Source organism: Idiotropiscis lumnitzeri, chromosome 7 (genome assembly GCF_059441095.1).
Source record: "Idiotropiscis lumnitzeri isolate Australia: NSW breed Sydney's pygmy pipehorse chromosome 7, RoL_Ilum_1.0, whole genome shotgun sequence".
Taxonomy (NCBI): Eukaryota; Metazoa; Chordata; class Actinopteri; order Syngnathiformes; family Syngnathidae; genus Idiotropiscis; species Idiotropiscis lumnitzeri.
The window spans coordinates 479,234-495,607 of NC_142397.1; the positions used below are offsets into that span (position 1 = coordinate 479,234).

Below are 16,374 nucleotides of genomic sequence, written 5' to 3' on the forward strand. Positions count from 1 at the left end.
TGACGTCACATGGGAAATCCCACGGTCCAACTGGATGTCGCAACTCGCAACCACACAGGAACTTACGCCACTTACTCAACCAGAAAACACACGAAATCAGTGATCATTTGAGCGCCTTTGAGAACGGCTTCGTGCACTTTTTTTAAAGTCTGACAGCTTTTGGTTTCAGTGCGCGCATGAGTGCGTGATGTTTAAAGTGTCTAATGCTCGCCTACTGCTGCCAAGCGGTCTCTTTTCGGCATGCCGAAGTCTTCGTACCGTCCGGACTGTGACGCGCTAGCAGACAAATGCAACCCACTCGCGTTCATGTAAGTCTACAATTGGCTTTTGTCGAATTTTGCTCTTTTTCTCTTTAGAATTTTTTTGAAGCTTTTACGATGCAACCTCGATTTAACAGAGTGATTGTGAGGACAAAAGATCCGTTAGAGACGATTATTTGTCCGAAATAGTGATGGGAAAGATACTTTTGAATCATTAGAATCACTTCATCAATAAGAATCGTTCAGAAAATTTGTTCTCCGAAAAAAAAAAAAACCGAGGTCGAGCCGATTTCTATGCGTTCCCATTCATGGCTGCCACTTCTTCGCCTGCCCTGCTCTCATCTTCTGAAAGTCTCCTTTTCATTGCGAGAGGAGCGTCTGCATGTCTGTGTGGCAGAACACATCGTTGAGGTCAATTGTGCAACGGCCCTCCAGTCAGATCTTGTAAAGAGCCGATGACCGAAGGCAGTATCGGCGGTTTACGCTTGCGAACGCGTCCGAACACGCCCGTCAACGTTTTTTCCAACACACTTGTGAAGACGCACGTTATGTTGGTGAGAGAAGGTCATGTCGTATCTGAGTGCAGGACATTGGTTATCTTCCTTGTGTCATTGCTGGTTGCCACGGTGACGGCGGACTTCCACATGTCTACTGACCCACTGGGTAGGTGCTTGGCGCTCTGTGTTGGAAACAAACACAGGAGCAAGTCTACGTTAAGGTTTCAAAGTTTTTTTAAATTTTATTTTCTAAGGTAATTGTGTGTGTGTGGTTAGGGGCGAGCTGCCACAATTTGGACGAGTCGTCGTTTGCGACGGTGCGTGTCTTGGAGGGAGAGGCGGCGTGGGTGCCGTGTCCTCTCTTCGGCCCGTCGTCGTCGTCGCACAATCTGACGTGGTACCGCCTCTTCCGAGGACAACGCCTTGAACAGCCAATCACACACAGGTAAGCTACAAGTGACATCATCATCACATCGTTATGTGTTCAACTGACTGACTGTCCAAAAAGGCTCATAAAACAATAGAGATCTGCAAAAACTTGAAGGTGTTTATATAGTCCTATTTTTTCTGCCCCAAGCAAGTTGTTCCCTAATATCTTTATTTATTCTTTATTTATTTTATTTGTTTCTATTTCTCCGTTAATCTATCTGTATTTTTACTTAATAGTTATATTATTCTTTTCCACTATATTCATGATCGTTTTCTTGTTCAATTGTTCGATTTACTATAATGACTTTTACATTTGTCTAATTGTTGTATTTTCTACAGTTTGCAATAAAAAAAAAAAAAAAAAAAAAAAAAAACTGACTGACTGTCCAATAGGTCAACTTTACGCCACTGAAAAAAATGGCGTCGTTTCGTCAACTTGTTGCACAAAATAAGATCTGGTGACAAGTTCTAAAATGTTTCAAATAGATTTGAATCCCCATGCAAATGACCTTGTTGTAATTTATTCGCTTTATTGTCAGGTGATTTTATTGGGAAGTAATTGTTGGCGTCATCACGTGATCGTGTTGTCGCAGTGTCGTCGGACTGTTGTTAACGCACGGAATTGTTTTTTAAGGTGTTTTGCTGTAGTTGAACTTTTGCTCCAGTATTGCGTTATAATAGTTGTGCCGTGCACATTTTGTGACGCGTTGCAACATGATTGTTTCGCGCTAACGTGTTTTGGTGTTGTTGTGCTGCAGTGTGCGACTGAGCAAACAGCGCGACAAGTTGTGTTTTCAGCCGGCGCAGCCTGAAGACTCGGGCTGCTACGGCTGCCTGCCACGGTCAGAAAGAGCACCGCCTATGGGACACACACGCGCACACATCATGCCACATCAACTTGTGCCTCCTCCAGGCACCAGTCGGCGCGCGACAAGATGTGGGTGCGCGTGATCGTCGTCCGTCGGCCACGGGTGGCGGCGGAGGACTCGAAATGCGACTGGCCGCTCGCCGCCCCGCCCAGCTTGGTCGCCATTCCTTTGCAGGGCGACCAGATTCTGGACTGCCCCGACTGGCGAGAGGCCGCCGACATGGCCGACAGCACGCCCGTCGTCACGTGGTACCACGTGAGGACCGAGAATCCCGGCAAGCGTTGACAGCACAACGCGTGTCTTTCTGTTGATGTGTGCGTCTTTCTGCATGCGCGCGTGCGTGTCAGATGTGCGAGCAGCCTGGCAAGTGGACGAGCGACCGCGAGCAGGTCGGCGCACGACTTCAAATTCACTTCATGGTGGACCACTACCAAGGTGTTTACGCGTGCCAGGTGCACTACCGGAGAGACGGCAGAGCGCTTCACTTTACGCGCGGCCTCAACGTCACCGCCGTCTGTGAGGATGCTAACACGCACGCAGGCACGCACGCGCACGAGGGCATGGCTTGATATTCCATTCTGACACGAAAATATCGCGCTATTGAAATGAATGAAATGTTTGGGTATTTTTCCCAGCGAACGCCATATCTTTAATTTTTCAATACTATATAAAATATTAGCTCCATTGACAAACGGATACCATTTTAAGTTTGAGTAAATAAATGTTCACAATCTGTTTCTTTTTGAACAACTCTTTGGAAGTCAGTGTCTCATCACTGGTGAGCAAGTTTTAAAACACTGCTCATATTGTCCTTGGGCCGAGCGAGCACGCGCTGCCGCTTTTTTTTTTACCCCCAATAGGACAATCCGGTGACAGGAAGCTGTAGCATTTATTACATTTTTTAAAGCCACCTAAACTGTCAAATTGGTAATTTGGCCCATGCCCAAATGAGCGCAAAGACACTCACATATGCACACACACACACACAGAAAGACACACATACACAAACACACAGTAACAAAAAAGAACCCACACACACACACACACACACAGTGAGAGGCACAGACACAAACAACTACACGCACACGCAAATTCAGACGCATACACTGAAAAACACACGTACACGTTTGTGCGTTTTATGTTGCTCAGCGCACCCCTCCCAGCCCAAAGCGCCCAGCGTGCTCCAACCGACAGCCGAGCACGTCTTCATCGTCAAACGAGGTGAGCCTCCGCCTGAGTCGCGCACGTTTTGCCCATGCGAGCTCGGCTCTTGCGCTTGTCGTCAGGTTCGGACGTGCGTCTGGTGTGCACGGGAAACTTTCCCTACTTGGAGCGGGACTTGCGCTGGGCCATCTGGTGGAGCGTTAACGGCAAGACGCTGGAGCAACTGGCCGAGCCTCGATTTTCCGCACGCAAAAAGTAACTGGCACAAAATCATTCTTTTTGCTTATTTCATTTGAGGAACAATGTGCTTTCTAATTGGGAGGAATCTTTTCTTTTTTTTTTTTGCCGCGACCTGAAGCAAGGCTTTCATTTAACAGTAACAAGATGGGAATATAACAAGAGCTGGCCACTTGATTCTTTTTTTGCCCGTCAGTCCCCCGCCCTCCAGCCGGATCTCTGTAACGTTCCGGCCTTGAGCCACCTTATTCATAAAAATTGTCGAATGGGTTATATGGTCCTTAAGCAAAGCCAAATTTATAAAAAATTTTAAAAAAAACAACAAAAATGGTCATTTTTCGCAATTCCGCACATTTGTTGTTACCTTGCGAAGGTGCCAGTTGAGAGGTGCGTACGGTGCCACGTTTTGGAACACGAGGCCCCTGGTGCGCCTCATCTCGCCGCTCGCTTTCGTTTGTTTGTGTTCAGGACGGTGAGCATCAAACATGGCGATCGCATCGAGGAGAGCGTCCTGCTGATCCAAGACTTTGGTTCCGAAGACCTCGGCAAGACGTACAACTGCTCTGTGAAGAACCGGCGAGGATTCCAGACGCGCAGGGCGCAGCTTGAGGAGGAAGGTTAGCCCCAGTTTTGTTTTTTTTGCTGCCGGACCGGAAGAGTGTCGCCATATTTGCGTTCTTGAACAAGCAAGGGTGGACCACTTGGTTGATTGAGTTCAGCGTGAGCAGCTACTGCATGCTCCTTGCGAGTGTTTTCATTTATTTGCGTTCAATGAACGGCTCAAATCGTACGTGCGATTTTTGTGTTGACGTCTCTCGAACGGTGGTAACGCAACTTCATCCATAGAACAATTTCAAAAGCAATCGCAGCTCTGCCAGGATGGCCGAGTGGTCTAAGGCGCCGCGTTCAGGACCCAGTCTCCCCAGGAGGCCTGGGTTCGAATCTCGAATTTCCCCATTGTGGGACTAATAAAGGGCAAATTATTATTATTATTATTAACAAAGGACCGTGAAGTACATCCAACGTAAACGAAAACCCCAACCCACGTGAGGGTTTCGGAGCGACGTTTTCAGTTTTTTTTCCTTACCGCTTGTTGCTTCAGCATCAGTGCCGTCATTGGAGCTGGGCCTGGGTCTGTCCGCCATCGTGGTGGTGTCACTGCTTGTCTTGACGCTCTCCCACGTCTTCCGTCTGGAGCTGCTCCTCCTCTACCGGTCCTGGTTCGGTACGGACGAGCGGCACACGGGTGAGCGACGCCTCGACGCTTCCTCTCCTCCTAATCTTGTCGCGGCGTCCGAGGAGCTGACGGAGTCAAACATGCTAGCAATCGGTCACAGTTTGGGCTGCAAAACCTCCAATTTATTTCTGGACGTTGCCACAAATTTTTCAGTTTTCGGTGGACGTTGAACTCGTCGCTGAGCGGTGACGCTTCACTTCGCCGGAGACTCTGCAGAAAAAGACCATATTTGCGACGCGCCGTCAAATTTGGAACCCTTTTTTTGTGCTCGTTTTCAACCCATTTCAGCAATAACATCCATGATTTGATTGATTTTTTTTCTTTTTTAAAATATCTTTAATGTTACGCATGGTGTGACGAGGTAGCGTTCAGAGATTTCCGTGGGAAAATACGCACCATCTGCAACAGTTTGCTGCGCAAAGTCTCATCTATCTAATCTTAAACTTGTTGCCTTTTGAGTTGAAGTCAAAACGGAATTGACGATCTCGTCTTCCCAAAAGGGCTACAAACATTTTCTAAACTTTTCTTCCGCTTGCTTTTGTTGTGTTTTGGAATCATTTGCAGAAAAATCTCAATGTGTTAGACTTTAGCAAAAGTTGTATTTTTTTTTCATTTTTCCCCCCCACTTTGAATCAAGTGATTTCCCGTGTGTGTAGACGATAAGGAGTTCGACGTGTACATCTCCTACGCCAGGAACAGCGAGGAAGAGAGCTTTGTTCTGAGGACACTCCGCAGAGTCCTGGAGAACGATTTGGGCTACACCGTGTGCATCTTTGACCGAGACAGCCTGCCAGGCGGGAGTGAGTTCATCCTCTAATGCGCACACGCACGCACGTCACACGGCTCAGGGACTTGGCCATATTTTTTTGATTTCATCAATTTAGTTATGATCTTGCTTTTCTCTTTCTGCTCCAACTCGGATGAGGCCGCATGTTATGTTCTTCCGAACACGTCCACGCAGCTTTCGTTCAATTTTTGATGCGATATTGCAAAAGACGGCCATCATTATCGCCGAGAGCCTTCGTTAGGCAAATCATCTTTCGTGTGCCAATCAAGAAAAAAATTGGGAAAATGAGCCGATGGTAGCAGTAAACGACAAATTTTTGCATGGCAGAAATGGGTCATGCCTCAGCACAAACTTGACTTTTACCATCAAACAAAAGTCATCACCCCCGTTGCATGATGGGAAAACAATTCATTGCCAAGTACGTACCGACGAGTTTGCCCGTCCAAAATGTTTCCTCCACATTGGCAGCTCCGCGCTTCTGTTCATGTCGCTTGACCCGTCTCTGTGGCAACGCGACTCATCTGGATGCGTTCCGTCCCGTCTCCCTTTCCGAATCTCCCGTCAGCCATCACGGACGAAACGCTGAGCTTCGTGGCTCGCAGTCGCCGCCTGGTGGTGGTGCCGGGCCGCGGCTACGCTTGCCGGGGCTCCCAGGCCTTGCTGGAGCTCAAGGCCGGGATGGACGGGCTGGCGGGCGGCCACCTGCGGCTCATCCTGGTCCAGTACAAGCGCCTGCGGCGGCAGGAGTGGGTGCGTGAGCTGAGGCGAGCGCGCGTGGCTCTGGCAACGGTGCGTTGGCGGGGCGAGCCGTCGCAGGAGATGACGTCGCGCTTCTGGAAGAAGTTGAGGCTGCAGCTGCCCGTCAGGACCATGCCCAGCGCTCATGGGGATGAGGAGAGCAGCAAGGAGGCGGGGCTAATGACCACGGCCAACCGGGACCCGACTCATTTCAACTTGAAAGACTCAACTTGACGCATTTGCAACAACATCGGTTTTCCTCTTTCAGCGGACTTTGGGAGCGGGGCGGTCTACTTCCTGGACGAGTCGCCAGTCCAGGGGTGGGAACATGTTGACAAACAGAGTGGAAGCCCAAACCTGTCTCACAAGCGCTGCACGAGTTCAGAAAATCTGAATATGACTATTGTCATATTTCCTGAAGGGATTACATTTTTATTATCTGATGTATTTCTTCGTGCGTCAAAATAAGTCTGCTTATTTTTTCATCTTAGTAACACCCTGAGATAATGTTTCATGATGAGTGGCCATAATCAGATCAAAAGTACACAATTCCATATAAATATATCTTTTCAAGATGCAGATTGAATGTGTCATTCTCACAATGACAATATTTCTTTGATGGGCAAATTGTAAAAAAAAAAAACAATTGGGGTGTGATGACGATGCAAAACAACAATTTCAAATGAGAAACATCAACTTTGTCGGGTGATGATCTTGTTCTGTATTTAAAGTATATTTAACTTTTTTTTTATTTTATTATTATTTCAAGTTGCCAATCCAATCCAAGACGTTGTGTCACATGAGTCCCAGTTCAACAAACAACTCAACTGTTTTTAAAAAGCAAATTAAAGTGAGAGTTAAATGGCAGACATTCCAACGAGCACTTGGAGATTATTGTCAGGAAAAGGAGAGAGTTCACACACCCCCACACGTTTGCATTCTGAAAACATTTCAAAGCACGTTTAAGCTTTGCTGCTGACATCTAGTGGCGTGTAGCACACACTGCACTCTTCAACAACTACATTTCATACATTTCGTCTTGGATTAGTGATGCTGTAGAAGACATTGATTTCCACCACTTTATAATGAATCATTTTTTTGTCTAATTTTTCAAGGTTCATTCTGATTTCAGATCAAATTTTGTGCATTTTATGAAGAGCACAGTGGCAATAAAAATAGATTGTATCTATTCCCTCAAATGTGACAGTCTTATAAGTGGAGTGAATGGAAAAAGATAAAGACTTAAAATATTTGACAGCAATACAAAGTTTTGATTGATGCTCGGACATACGCCATTATCACACAAAGAAATCGTTACAAAAAAAAAAATCATACATTGTGATTTCTGGATTTTTCTTTTTAGTTTTTCTCTCTCACAGTGGACGTGCACCTATGATGAAAATTTCAGACCCCTCTCCATGATTTCCAGGTGGGAGAACTGGCATTATAGCAATGTCTTCAAATACTTGAAATTTAATATTTCAAAAGTATTAGAGGCATCGCTATTGATGTTGGTGAGAACTTAGTGAGTGAATATTTTACTGGTATTCGTCTGAAAAAAAACGGTATCAAACATCCATAAAAAAAATTTTAAATAAAGTTTTTTTTGTTATTTTTATAAACATGTAAACGCAAAAAATGGGTGTGTAGTGGGTTGGTAAGGATGACAGCATATCCCCTTTGGGGGGGCCCTACGCTCCATTTCCTGAATAAACCCATAAACTCTCCTGCTGACTGTTTTGTGCTTAGGCCAAAGTCATTTCTCTTATCAAAAAAAGGAGCTTTGGCGCAATCAAGTGGCATCTTGCTACCAAACAACTGTGTTGAACTTTGGGAAATAGAAAAAAAAAAAAAGCTTTGCTGCCATCTTGTGTTATCTACGGGAAATTACTTAACTTTTTGGATGCGAGTTAGTTGCTGGCAGATTGTCTTTTGGGGGGCGGTCACGTGACTAGTCTACAGCGTGTGCGTGTGTGTGTGTGTGTTACTCCTCTCCAGTCGAAATGACGAAACCAAGATGTCCTTTTTGCAACAGGCATGTATGCCGTGAGAACTGGACGAAATATGGAAAACACAGTATGAAAGAATTAAATAGCAGAATATCATTCTCATTGAGAACATAAACACAGAAAAAAGAACCTCCGTTGCCATACAAGTCTGTTAACATACACACACTTAAACCTGCTCACGCTGTACTATGCTAACGGTAGCATGCTAACGGACAGTGCTAGCGAACTAAAAATAGCACACTGCTCCCAAAGCTTTGTAAAATAATTTAAAAAAAGACATATTACAAATGACCGCATGTCTTACCTCATTGGCCTCGTGTACTAGAGAAAGGTAAAACAGCTTCGTCGAAACGTTACAACAGCTCCTCTTCGAGGTGACTTTTTCTCTGACGTAATGTGCGTCGATTATTAACGTCCACATGCAACACCTACAAAACGGAAATTCGTTCTGCTATAGAAACCCGACGCAATCCGTGAAGAAAATTCTTACTAACGCAAAATACATCTTAACATTCATTCTAAGAATTAAAGTAAATGCGTTTATTGTCAAGCTGACACTAATGGCAGCTACTGTGTGAGTGGTACAGAACCGTTTATTTCTTGAATATAATTTCAATATTTGTGCTTTTACAATGCAGTGCTGCTTTTATTCCTTCAAAACATAAATGGTGCGTTTTGGGGTGTTGGAATGGGATCAGAGACACGGATGTAACTTAGCAAGGCCGTGTGAAGCGCTCGGCGACTCTTTCCAGCAGAGCGCATCTAGCACAACAACGTCACATCACATCAGCCAGCGGAACATTGCGGGCTTTTTGTTGCGTTTGTGGTCGACTTCTGCTCCTAACTGCAAATCCAGCTCGGATTTGCGACAACAATGCTGGACTGGACTACGTTTTGGGGCTCAAGAATGGAAAGGGAAACACACACTTTGTCACCCCGGATCAAGTCATGTCATTGGAGTCGGAACGAGTACTCAAGTTGTAAAGTTGTTCTGGATCAAAGCATGTTTTGGGAATTGAGACACGCCCCCGAGTCGGACTGCTGTGCTGCCTGAAAGCTAGGCTAGAAAACACGGCAAATGTTGATGTTTGAAATTTTTTTATTATTTTTTTCCCACCATGTCATCACAAATTCAGAGTGAAGCCACGGTGCGCGAGCTGCAGCACACGTTTGTCATTGGCGGCCGGCACGATGACCGCGCGCTGGCCCTTTAAGTGGCCTGGCCTCTCGCACGTGAGCCCATCGCGACCACATGTTGCACTTGCACTCGACGCAACCACGAGTGCACGTCTCAAGACAGTTTCCATTCCGCTGGACGCCGTCTTGCATGCTGCCACCACTTTTTTTCCGGGGCCAGCTCGGGAAAGACAGTTTTGTTTGGCCGTGGGAACAATGAGAGGCTGGAGCTGAACTGCAAAGTTTTCCAATTATTTTGCAATATGACCCCCAAAATATCGTCGTGGTTAGAAAAATAAATCTTCTGATGACAGTTCGATGTAGCAACATAGTCAAGATTTTATTACAGAGTTGAAAAAAAAAAGAAACTTATCAACAATTTGATCAAAAAATGGTTAGTTTAGGGCTGTTACGTTGCGTTTCCACGAGGTGCTAACAGACTATGACTTTAATGTCCTGTGTCGACATCCACCGGGTTGACGGAACATTTTTCATGAATAAGGCTGTAGGGTCAAGGCCGGAACTGTAACGAGATCGCGGCTGGAGGGTGGGGGGAGTGTCTGGCAAAAAAAGTAAAGCAAAAAGGAGACTGACGTGACTTGAGTGACTCCAAAAAGCAAAGAGTTCCATTTTCGTGACCGCTGCGTGGAGGTGTCTTAGAGCTGCGGGAGGGAGGTCTGCGCCGCTGTGGGAGTGGTTACAGTCAACTCCAATCATAGTCAAAGTGCAGAGGTGCTGGCTCTGAAAATAAGGCCTGATAACTTTATTCTTGAACCAAAAAAAAAGAACAAATTTCGTGTCAAACTTTTTATCACCGTGGCGCTCATGAATCGGTGAGGGACGAGCAGAAGGACCGGCGTACTTTCACACAATTACAGGACGCATTGCATGAAAAAGGGATGGACGGAAGCGCTTTAAAAAGGATGAAGACGGACGGCACTGAGAGCCATTAACACATATATATATATATATATATATTTTTTTTTTTTTTCAATAAGGAGGAAAGTGTACGGATGGACGGGTGCTGGCAGAGGACTCACCGGCAAAATCGGGTCAAGTGCCACAGAAACAAGTGTTAATCGAAAATGTGTGATTCACGCGTGTTCCAAGGAGTCGTCGTCTTTGCCTCTCTTTTCTTCATGCTCATCCCTCGCTCACATGCTCGCCGTGTGCCTGTGACAGCAACTTGACAGGAAAGGGCTAATATTATCCCGTCGCAGGCGCAAACGGGAGCAAAAGGACGGAGGAGTGAGATGTTTCCTTCTCGTCAGGCTACAAACTGTTTGGCCTCAATGGCGGAGGGAACACAAAAATAGGATCACTTGTCTGCACTGACTTACGTGAGACGGAAAAAAAGGTTTGGGAACAAAAAAATGCTTGAAAGAATTTTCAATTTTGGGACAGATTTTCAAAAGAGAAATGAAACTGACTCGCATGTAAAATAAATATGGTGGGCTGGCACTGGCCCCCGGGCCTTAGGTTTGACACCAGTAACGTGAGGAATTACGGGAGCACTGATGTTGGTTTTCAAATACAACCGGTCGGAGAACAAAGTTGCCCGAAAAAGAAATACCGGAACGCAAATAAAAAACGGCGACCTCAACATTTGCTTTCAGGACTTAACGAAGTATTTGTAAGGTTACTTGCCGTCATCATTTTCTTGTCCTTAAAGCATGCGAGAGCCGCTTCCGCCGAGTCGACCCCGACTTTGCGACAACGGGTGTGAAATTCCAGCGACATTCCTCAGGCGGCTTTACAAGTCAAGCGTCCCGCAACAACAAGCCTTGAACGTATTTGGTGTTTGGAGAGAAAACAAACTCGCCGCTCAAGCGCTCCATGTGAAACCTGAAAGCTGAGGAGCGGAGGGACACCCGGCCTGACCTCGTCGCTGATGGAAGGCTCCCTGGCCACTCATCAGTGCCGCCTGATGAAACTGGTCTTTTGTCAGGTCCTACGTCAAGACCTGCGGCCCGCCCCGGTCCGGTCCGGTCGAAGGTGGGGGACTCCAGCCACGTCACTTGACTTGAGTCATTTGAGCAAGACGCTGTGACTTACAGAAACCCTGACTAGACGGGACTGGCGTGATTTTGGCCAGAGGATGTTGGGACTTGCATTAAAAACATGAAAGTTAAGACTTGAGAATTAGCTTTCGAATGATCACGTCACACTTCGCCTCCGGGATGACGGCTGCAAACGAGGGGGGGGGGGGGGCGTGCTAATCAGAAGCAGGCAGACCGGAGCACATCCCTTTTCAGGATTAGAAAAGCTGCCAACAATTGAGACGCGCAAGGTCAGCGAGAAACGAGCCGTCGCTGTCTGCTCATTTGCTCGGATTCATTTAAGGAGCTTTTAGGAGCACTTGAGTGCAGAGGACTTCTTGCTTTTGGCACTTTTGACATTCAAGAGGGAAGAAATAAACATGATTGTTTTCACAAAAACTCACATTTTAATTGATTTCTGTCCCCCACCTTTGAATTGAAAAAAAAAGAGTCAAAGACAATGATATTATTCAAAATATTAAAATTATTCAAAAGTTTTTTTTTACCACAATCTGGAGGAAGCAATTTGTTGTTGAATGATTTTTTTTCTTAAATTTTTAAAGTTTAAATATTTTAAAAGCTCAATTTAATTAGAATAATATACAAAAGAACATCAAACGTACTTTTTTCTTTTTTTTTTAATATAATCGGCGTTCTCGTCATTGCTATTTATACTCCATGGGTGGCGCCAAATCTCGCCGCCATCTTTCTTCTACGGAGAGCCGAAGGAGACAAACTTAATGGAGGTAGTTTTCAACTTTATGACGAAAAAAAAACTAGCAACAAATCCAACGCGAGAGATGGCAACTTTTTTCTTCGATTTTTTTCTGAATGGAGCAGCGTGCCTTCCGCCTGCCGCAGATGCTCGCAAAGAGGGAAATTTGAGCTGGCACAGATGTGGGCGTGCACATCAAGAGAAGAGGAGGAAGAGGAAGAGGAAGAGGAAGAGATTCCGCTGCTTTACTACACGCCTCTCCTACAACAAGCACTTTAACGTGGCGCTGCCCGTCACAGCCCTATTATTGGACTGAAAAGTAGCATCAAGCCGGATTTGTACATTTTAGCAACATGGTACCAAAAGGATGCAAGCCAGCGGTGCAAAACACGACACGTCAACGACGTCAACCAAAGCTTTGAATAGATTGTCTCCAAACCTTTTTTTCCCAAGCTATGTGAACCTTCACAGACTTCCATGAATGGAATCAAGTTTGAAAATGAGCTGTGAGACATTCTGTTATTGGAGCCACCGCGCTATAAATTGTTCCCGTCATGCAGTTGACAATAGAGCGGGCTGACACTCACTATGTGAACCGTTACACTCAAAATGGCTCCCACAGCAGTTTGGAATGCAGCTGCATGAAAGGCAAGGACGTGAACCACGATGCGGGAAACATCCTATGGCAGTGTCGGGAACGTAGCGGCGTGCAAGTCGACTGTGACAGTTTGCAAGTTTGCTTTGTGAATGACTACCGATGGCTGCAATGGTCACTTGCAAAGTATCTGCATTCAAGTCACTATGAGAACCACTTTACTATAAATCGCTCTCACAGCACAATTCAAAACGCAGCTGAAAGAAGCTCAGCTATGTACGCCACCAAAAGGTGACAACTTCTTGTGACTTTGTCAATATAACTGATTTGCAAAACAATCGCAGTTTATTTCTAGAGTGCATTTCACAGCGCTGGAGCTGTAATAAAGCACTTTCCATACGGCGGAGATTTAAAGACGAGCAGAAATATATGTAAGCCAAGTGGAAAGTGCACTGGGAGGCCGAGATCGGGGTGACGAGCGGCAGCATTTTGGAGCAACTGGAGACGCTTGAGGGAGGACGGGCTGACTCCAAAGTCGAGCGCATGACAGGAATCTGGCCGAGATGGAACCGAGGCGTGGATTCCGGTTTCCGAAGAAAGGACTTCCTTCACTTTTGCCAGCTGCCGAAGACGAAAGAAGCCGGAACGAACGACAGCGCTGATTTGCCCATCTCATTTCAAACGGCTGCCCGGTTCAAAACTGTTGATTTTCGAAAAGGGGCCGAGGTCAACGGGGTTGCATGCGTTTGACAACCAGAAGCTGAGATCAAAACAGCGTGGAAGACAAACGTTCGTTCTATTTTGGTCCGGCCACAAGACGCAGCACGCGCTCTTTCTTTTTTAGAAGCATGAGGCCGATTATGGGTTCCACAGTGGGCGCCCGCAGCGAGGCCTTACTGACTGAAAAGCTCTTAAAGACGTTGGAGGGGGGGCGACTTCTCCGGGGTGGCAGTTTAGCAGGTTGATCCTTTCGCATCCACAAAACAACAAATCGTGTGATGATGAGCACGTTTTCGTCGGACAGTTGGATTTTATTTTTCAGCACAAAACATTTTTGGAGTTCATCGTTTTGTTTCCAAACATTCATTTTTTTTCAGCCGGACGTCATAAAGGAATGTGAAGCGGACGCAGAACCGCACACGGCGGCCTGAGTAATGGGATTACTTTTGGGATAATCCCACACCAGCATGTGTAAGGAGGTCACAGACACACGCACACACATTTTAAAAAAAGAGAGAGAGGCCATCCTGTATCCTTCGAAGAATCTTTTCATTTCACAACAATTAATGTGTAAATATAAAAGGCTATCATGACGTTTTCTTGCCATGACGTCAATCATTTTCTTTCCAAAGTTGCCAAGATACGTTAATACAATGCATCGTGAGAGGCTTTTCGGAAGATGAATTACTCATACGTCGTTATATGTCACATTTAAATCTAGAAGTTTTAGCTTAAAAGTCTTGAGGAACTTGAAACAAGCACACGCCGTGCTGCGCTCGCTGGAGGTTTGACGCTCCGAATCTTTCCAAGTTGGGTGCAGTTTGGTAAACGGAAGAGTTTCTGGATGCAACTGCAATTTATTAAAAAGTGTTCAACGTCAACAATTCGGAACATAAATTGACTCATGAATCTGACGTGTTTCAATTGTCTTGTTAAATTCAAAAGTGCTTTTGTCCTTGTAAATGGATGCCAAATCCACAAATGGAAAGAATCAAAAAGAAGTGAAAGCCATTTTAAAACACAGTATATGGTATTTTTATTTCAATTCTGAAATTGACAAGCATTCATCAAACGAAATCTGCGCCGTCTGCATCGACTGGCGGCGGTGGTGCTTTAAAATAAATACTTTTTCTTTTTTTTTCAGAACATGGGGGAAAATAATACAGACAGAACACGTGAGACACACGGACAGAAAGACAGACGGACAGAACCTCCGAGTCGACGCTGACTCTCAAGCCAAAAAAGTAGAAACCAGCCAGAAAGCATTTTTTTTTCTTCTTAAAAATACAGAATTGTAAAAAAGTCTTTGAAATCGTTGTAAAATATCCGCTGGCATTATGAGAGGAAATCAATGTGTGTGTGTGTGTGTGTGTGTAGTAAGACAAAGGACAGAATGTGCTTCTGTATTCGTACGTGACATATTCACATGTTGCGTCAAGTGTAATGTACATTTTGCAGTCCTCCGTCCAGTCGGTGGCGCTGTGATGGAGATGATTTCGATGCAATTCACAGCCAAACGTCAACATGTCGTCTTGTTGAACACGTTAGCGTAGCTGCACGCAATTTTCACATTTTCTCTTTACAAAAAAAACAAAAAACATCCACTATTCATAATAAAAAAAAATATTTGTAAAACTCTCCCAAAATAAGTGTGGTGGTCAAAATAGTTATGGGACTTTTCAAGAAAACAGGTTACAGTACAAAACGTGGTCCGGGTGTTAGCGCATGTAGCATGCACGTGTGTGTTGCTTTTGCCCTCTCATGCAAGCTCAGACTGTGTAGATATAAAAAGGCCACATGGCTTTTCCTTCACTTTTAAATGCGTGTTTGGTTCCCGACAACCGGTCCGACTGGCCTCTTGAGGATCCGGAAAATCATTTTCTCTGGTCGACCCCCCCCCTCGACTTAGCACACGTCATTGAAATTAGGCGACAATTGGACAAAATCTCGATAATGGCCGTTCCAACCAAAATAAGAGACTTCATGAAACTATTTTGGTGGGTGCTCCAACAAGGTCATGTTGCTGAATGAAATGGAAACATTTGACAGAATTGTCACTCGTTTTGTGTTTTCTGGTGAGTCGTCACAATTGGCTGCCAGGATACGGCCACGCGCAATTTAGCGCCGCCTGTTCTTTAAGTATTGATCAGGCAAAACCTCAACAACATATTTGTCTTGAAGCACCTTTGGAAATGCCCAAAATGAATCTAAAACCTGAACATTTGCAAGCTTTTCTGTCTTTTTGGACCCCAGAAATTTCCAAATGAACCAAAACCAACAAAGCAAGATGGCGGACTTCTCGGGCCTCTAAAGATTTTAGGAAGTAAAATTGGAGCGGAATATTCATTTGAATTATGATGCCGATCCCTGCGTTAAGACGACGTCCTTCGTGCATGCTAACATGCTAACATGCTAACGTGACCGTGGTCAACATGATACCACTAAAGGACCAAACCTGATTGGATCGGCTCATTGTCCAATCACGGCCAACGGCAACGGATTTCTTTTTTTCTTCACGAATGAAAGAACCAAGAGGGTCGTGGTGGGGGGGGGGGCAACCAGATGAAAACGGAACAAAGAAGACTAAAGACCAACACAAGGTGCTTCTTATTCCTCCATTTTTCTTGTGAAAACTCCCCTGTGGGGTTGGCGTGGGCGATGCCAACAAAAGATGCGACGCGCGGTCCGACTCGGGGAGCGGTTATGTGTGGGGAAGTTTGCATAGCGGGCGAACGACGGAGCCGCACCTTCGCGCCAATGTGTCGGCCTACGAGAGCTTGTAAACACGAGGCAGGCGCGATTCGGCCCTCCCGCCTTTCGCGTCCACTCGTGCACGATTCAATCACTGAAGTGCAGAGTGAAGCCCCCCCCCCATCATGTCCGCAATCTCTCAACCAGCGAA

General features: G+C 45.6%; 1 protein-coding gene and 1 long non-coding RNA gene across 3 annotated transcripts; one reads left to right on the forward strand and one right to left on the reverse strand.

Annotated features, from left to right (window-relative positions):
- The first annotated feature begins 5 nt into the window (after positions 1-5).
- Positions 6-7,089, forward strand: LOC148332986 (interleukin-1 receptor accessory protein-like). Of its 2 annotated transcripts, XM_088300938.1 has the most exons (11): positions 8-923; positions 1,034-1,202; positions 1,945-2,028; positions 2,100-2,310; positions 2,403-2,571; positions 3,205-3,276; positions 3,342-3,474; positions 3,925-4,073; positions 4,559-4,702; positions 5,350-5,493; positions 6,046-7,089. In XM_088300938.1, exons 1-11 carry the CDS (start codon positions 716-718, stop codon positions 6,450-6,452), a joined length of 1,890 nt encoding a protein of 629 aa, XP_088157064.1. In that variant the 5' UTR covers positions 8-715; the 3' UTR covers positions 6,453-7,089. The 2 variants fall into 2 exon arrangements, with proteins under 2 accessions (XP_088157065.1, XP_088157064.1); XM_088300939.1 differs by lacking the exon at positions 4,559-4,702 and having other exon boundaries at positions 6-923.
- On the reverse strand, positions 3,829-8,666 carry LOC148332987 (uncharacterized). Its single transcript, XR_015844260.1, has 3 exons — positions 8,532-8,666; positions 5,907-8,271; positions 3,829-4,903 (listed from the first exon to the last, which is right to left on the reverse strand). It is a non-coding gene; the product is annotated as an uncharacterized LOC148332987 (long non-coding RNA).
- Positions 8,667-16,374: the final 7,708 nt, after the last annotated feature.

Coding starts and splice junctions, on each gene's coding strand:
- LOC148332986 (XM_088300938.1), top strand. CDS start 716: ATGACCGAAGGCAGTATCGGCGGTTTACGCTTGCGAACGCGTCCGAAC. Junction 2,029..2,099: donor TGCTACGGCTGCCTGCCACG/GTCAGAAAGAGC, acceptor TGCCTCCTCCAG/GCACCAGTCGGCGCGCGACA. Junction 4,703..5,349: donor TACGGACGAGCGGCACACGG/GTGAGCGACGCC, acceptor CCGTGTGTGTAG/ACGATAAGGAGTTCGACGTG.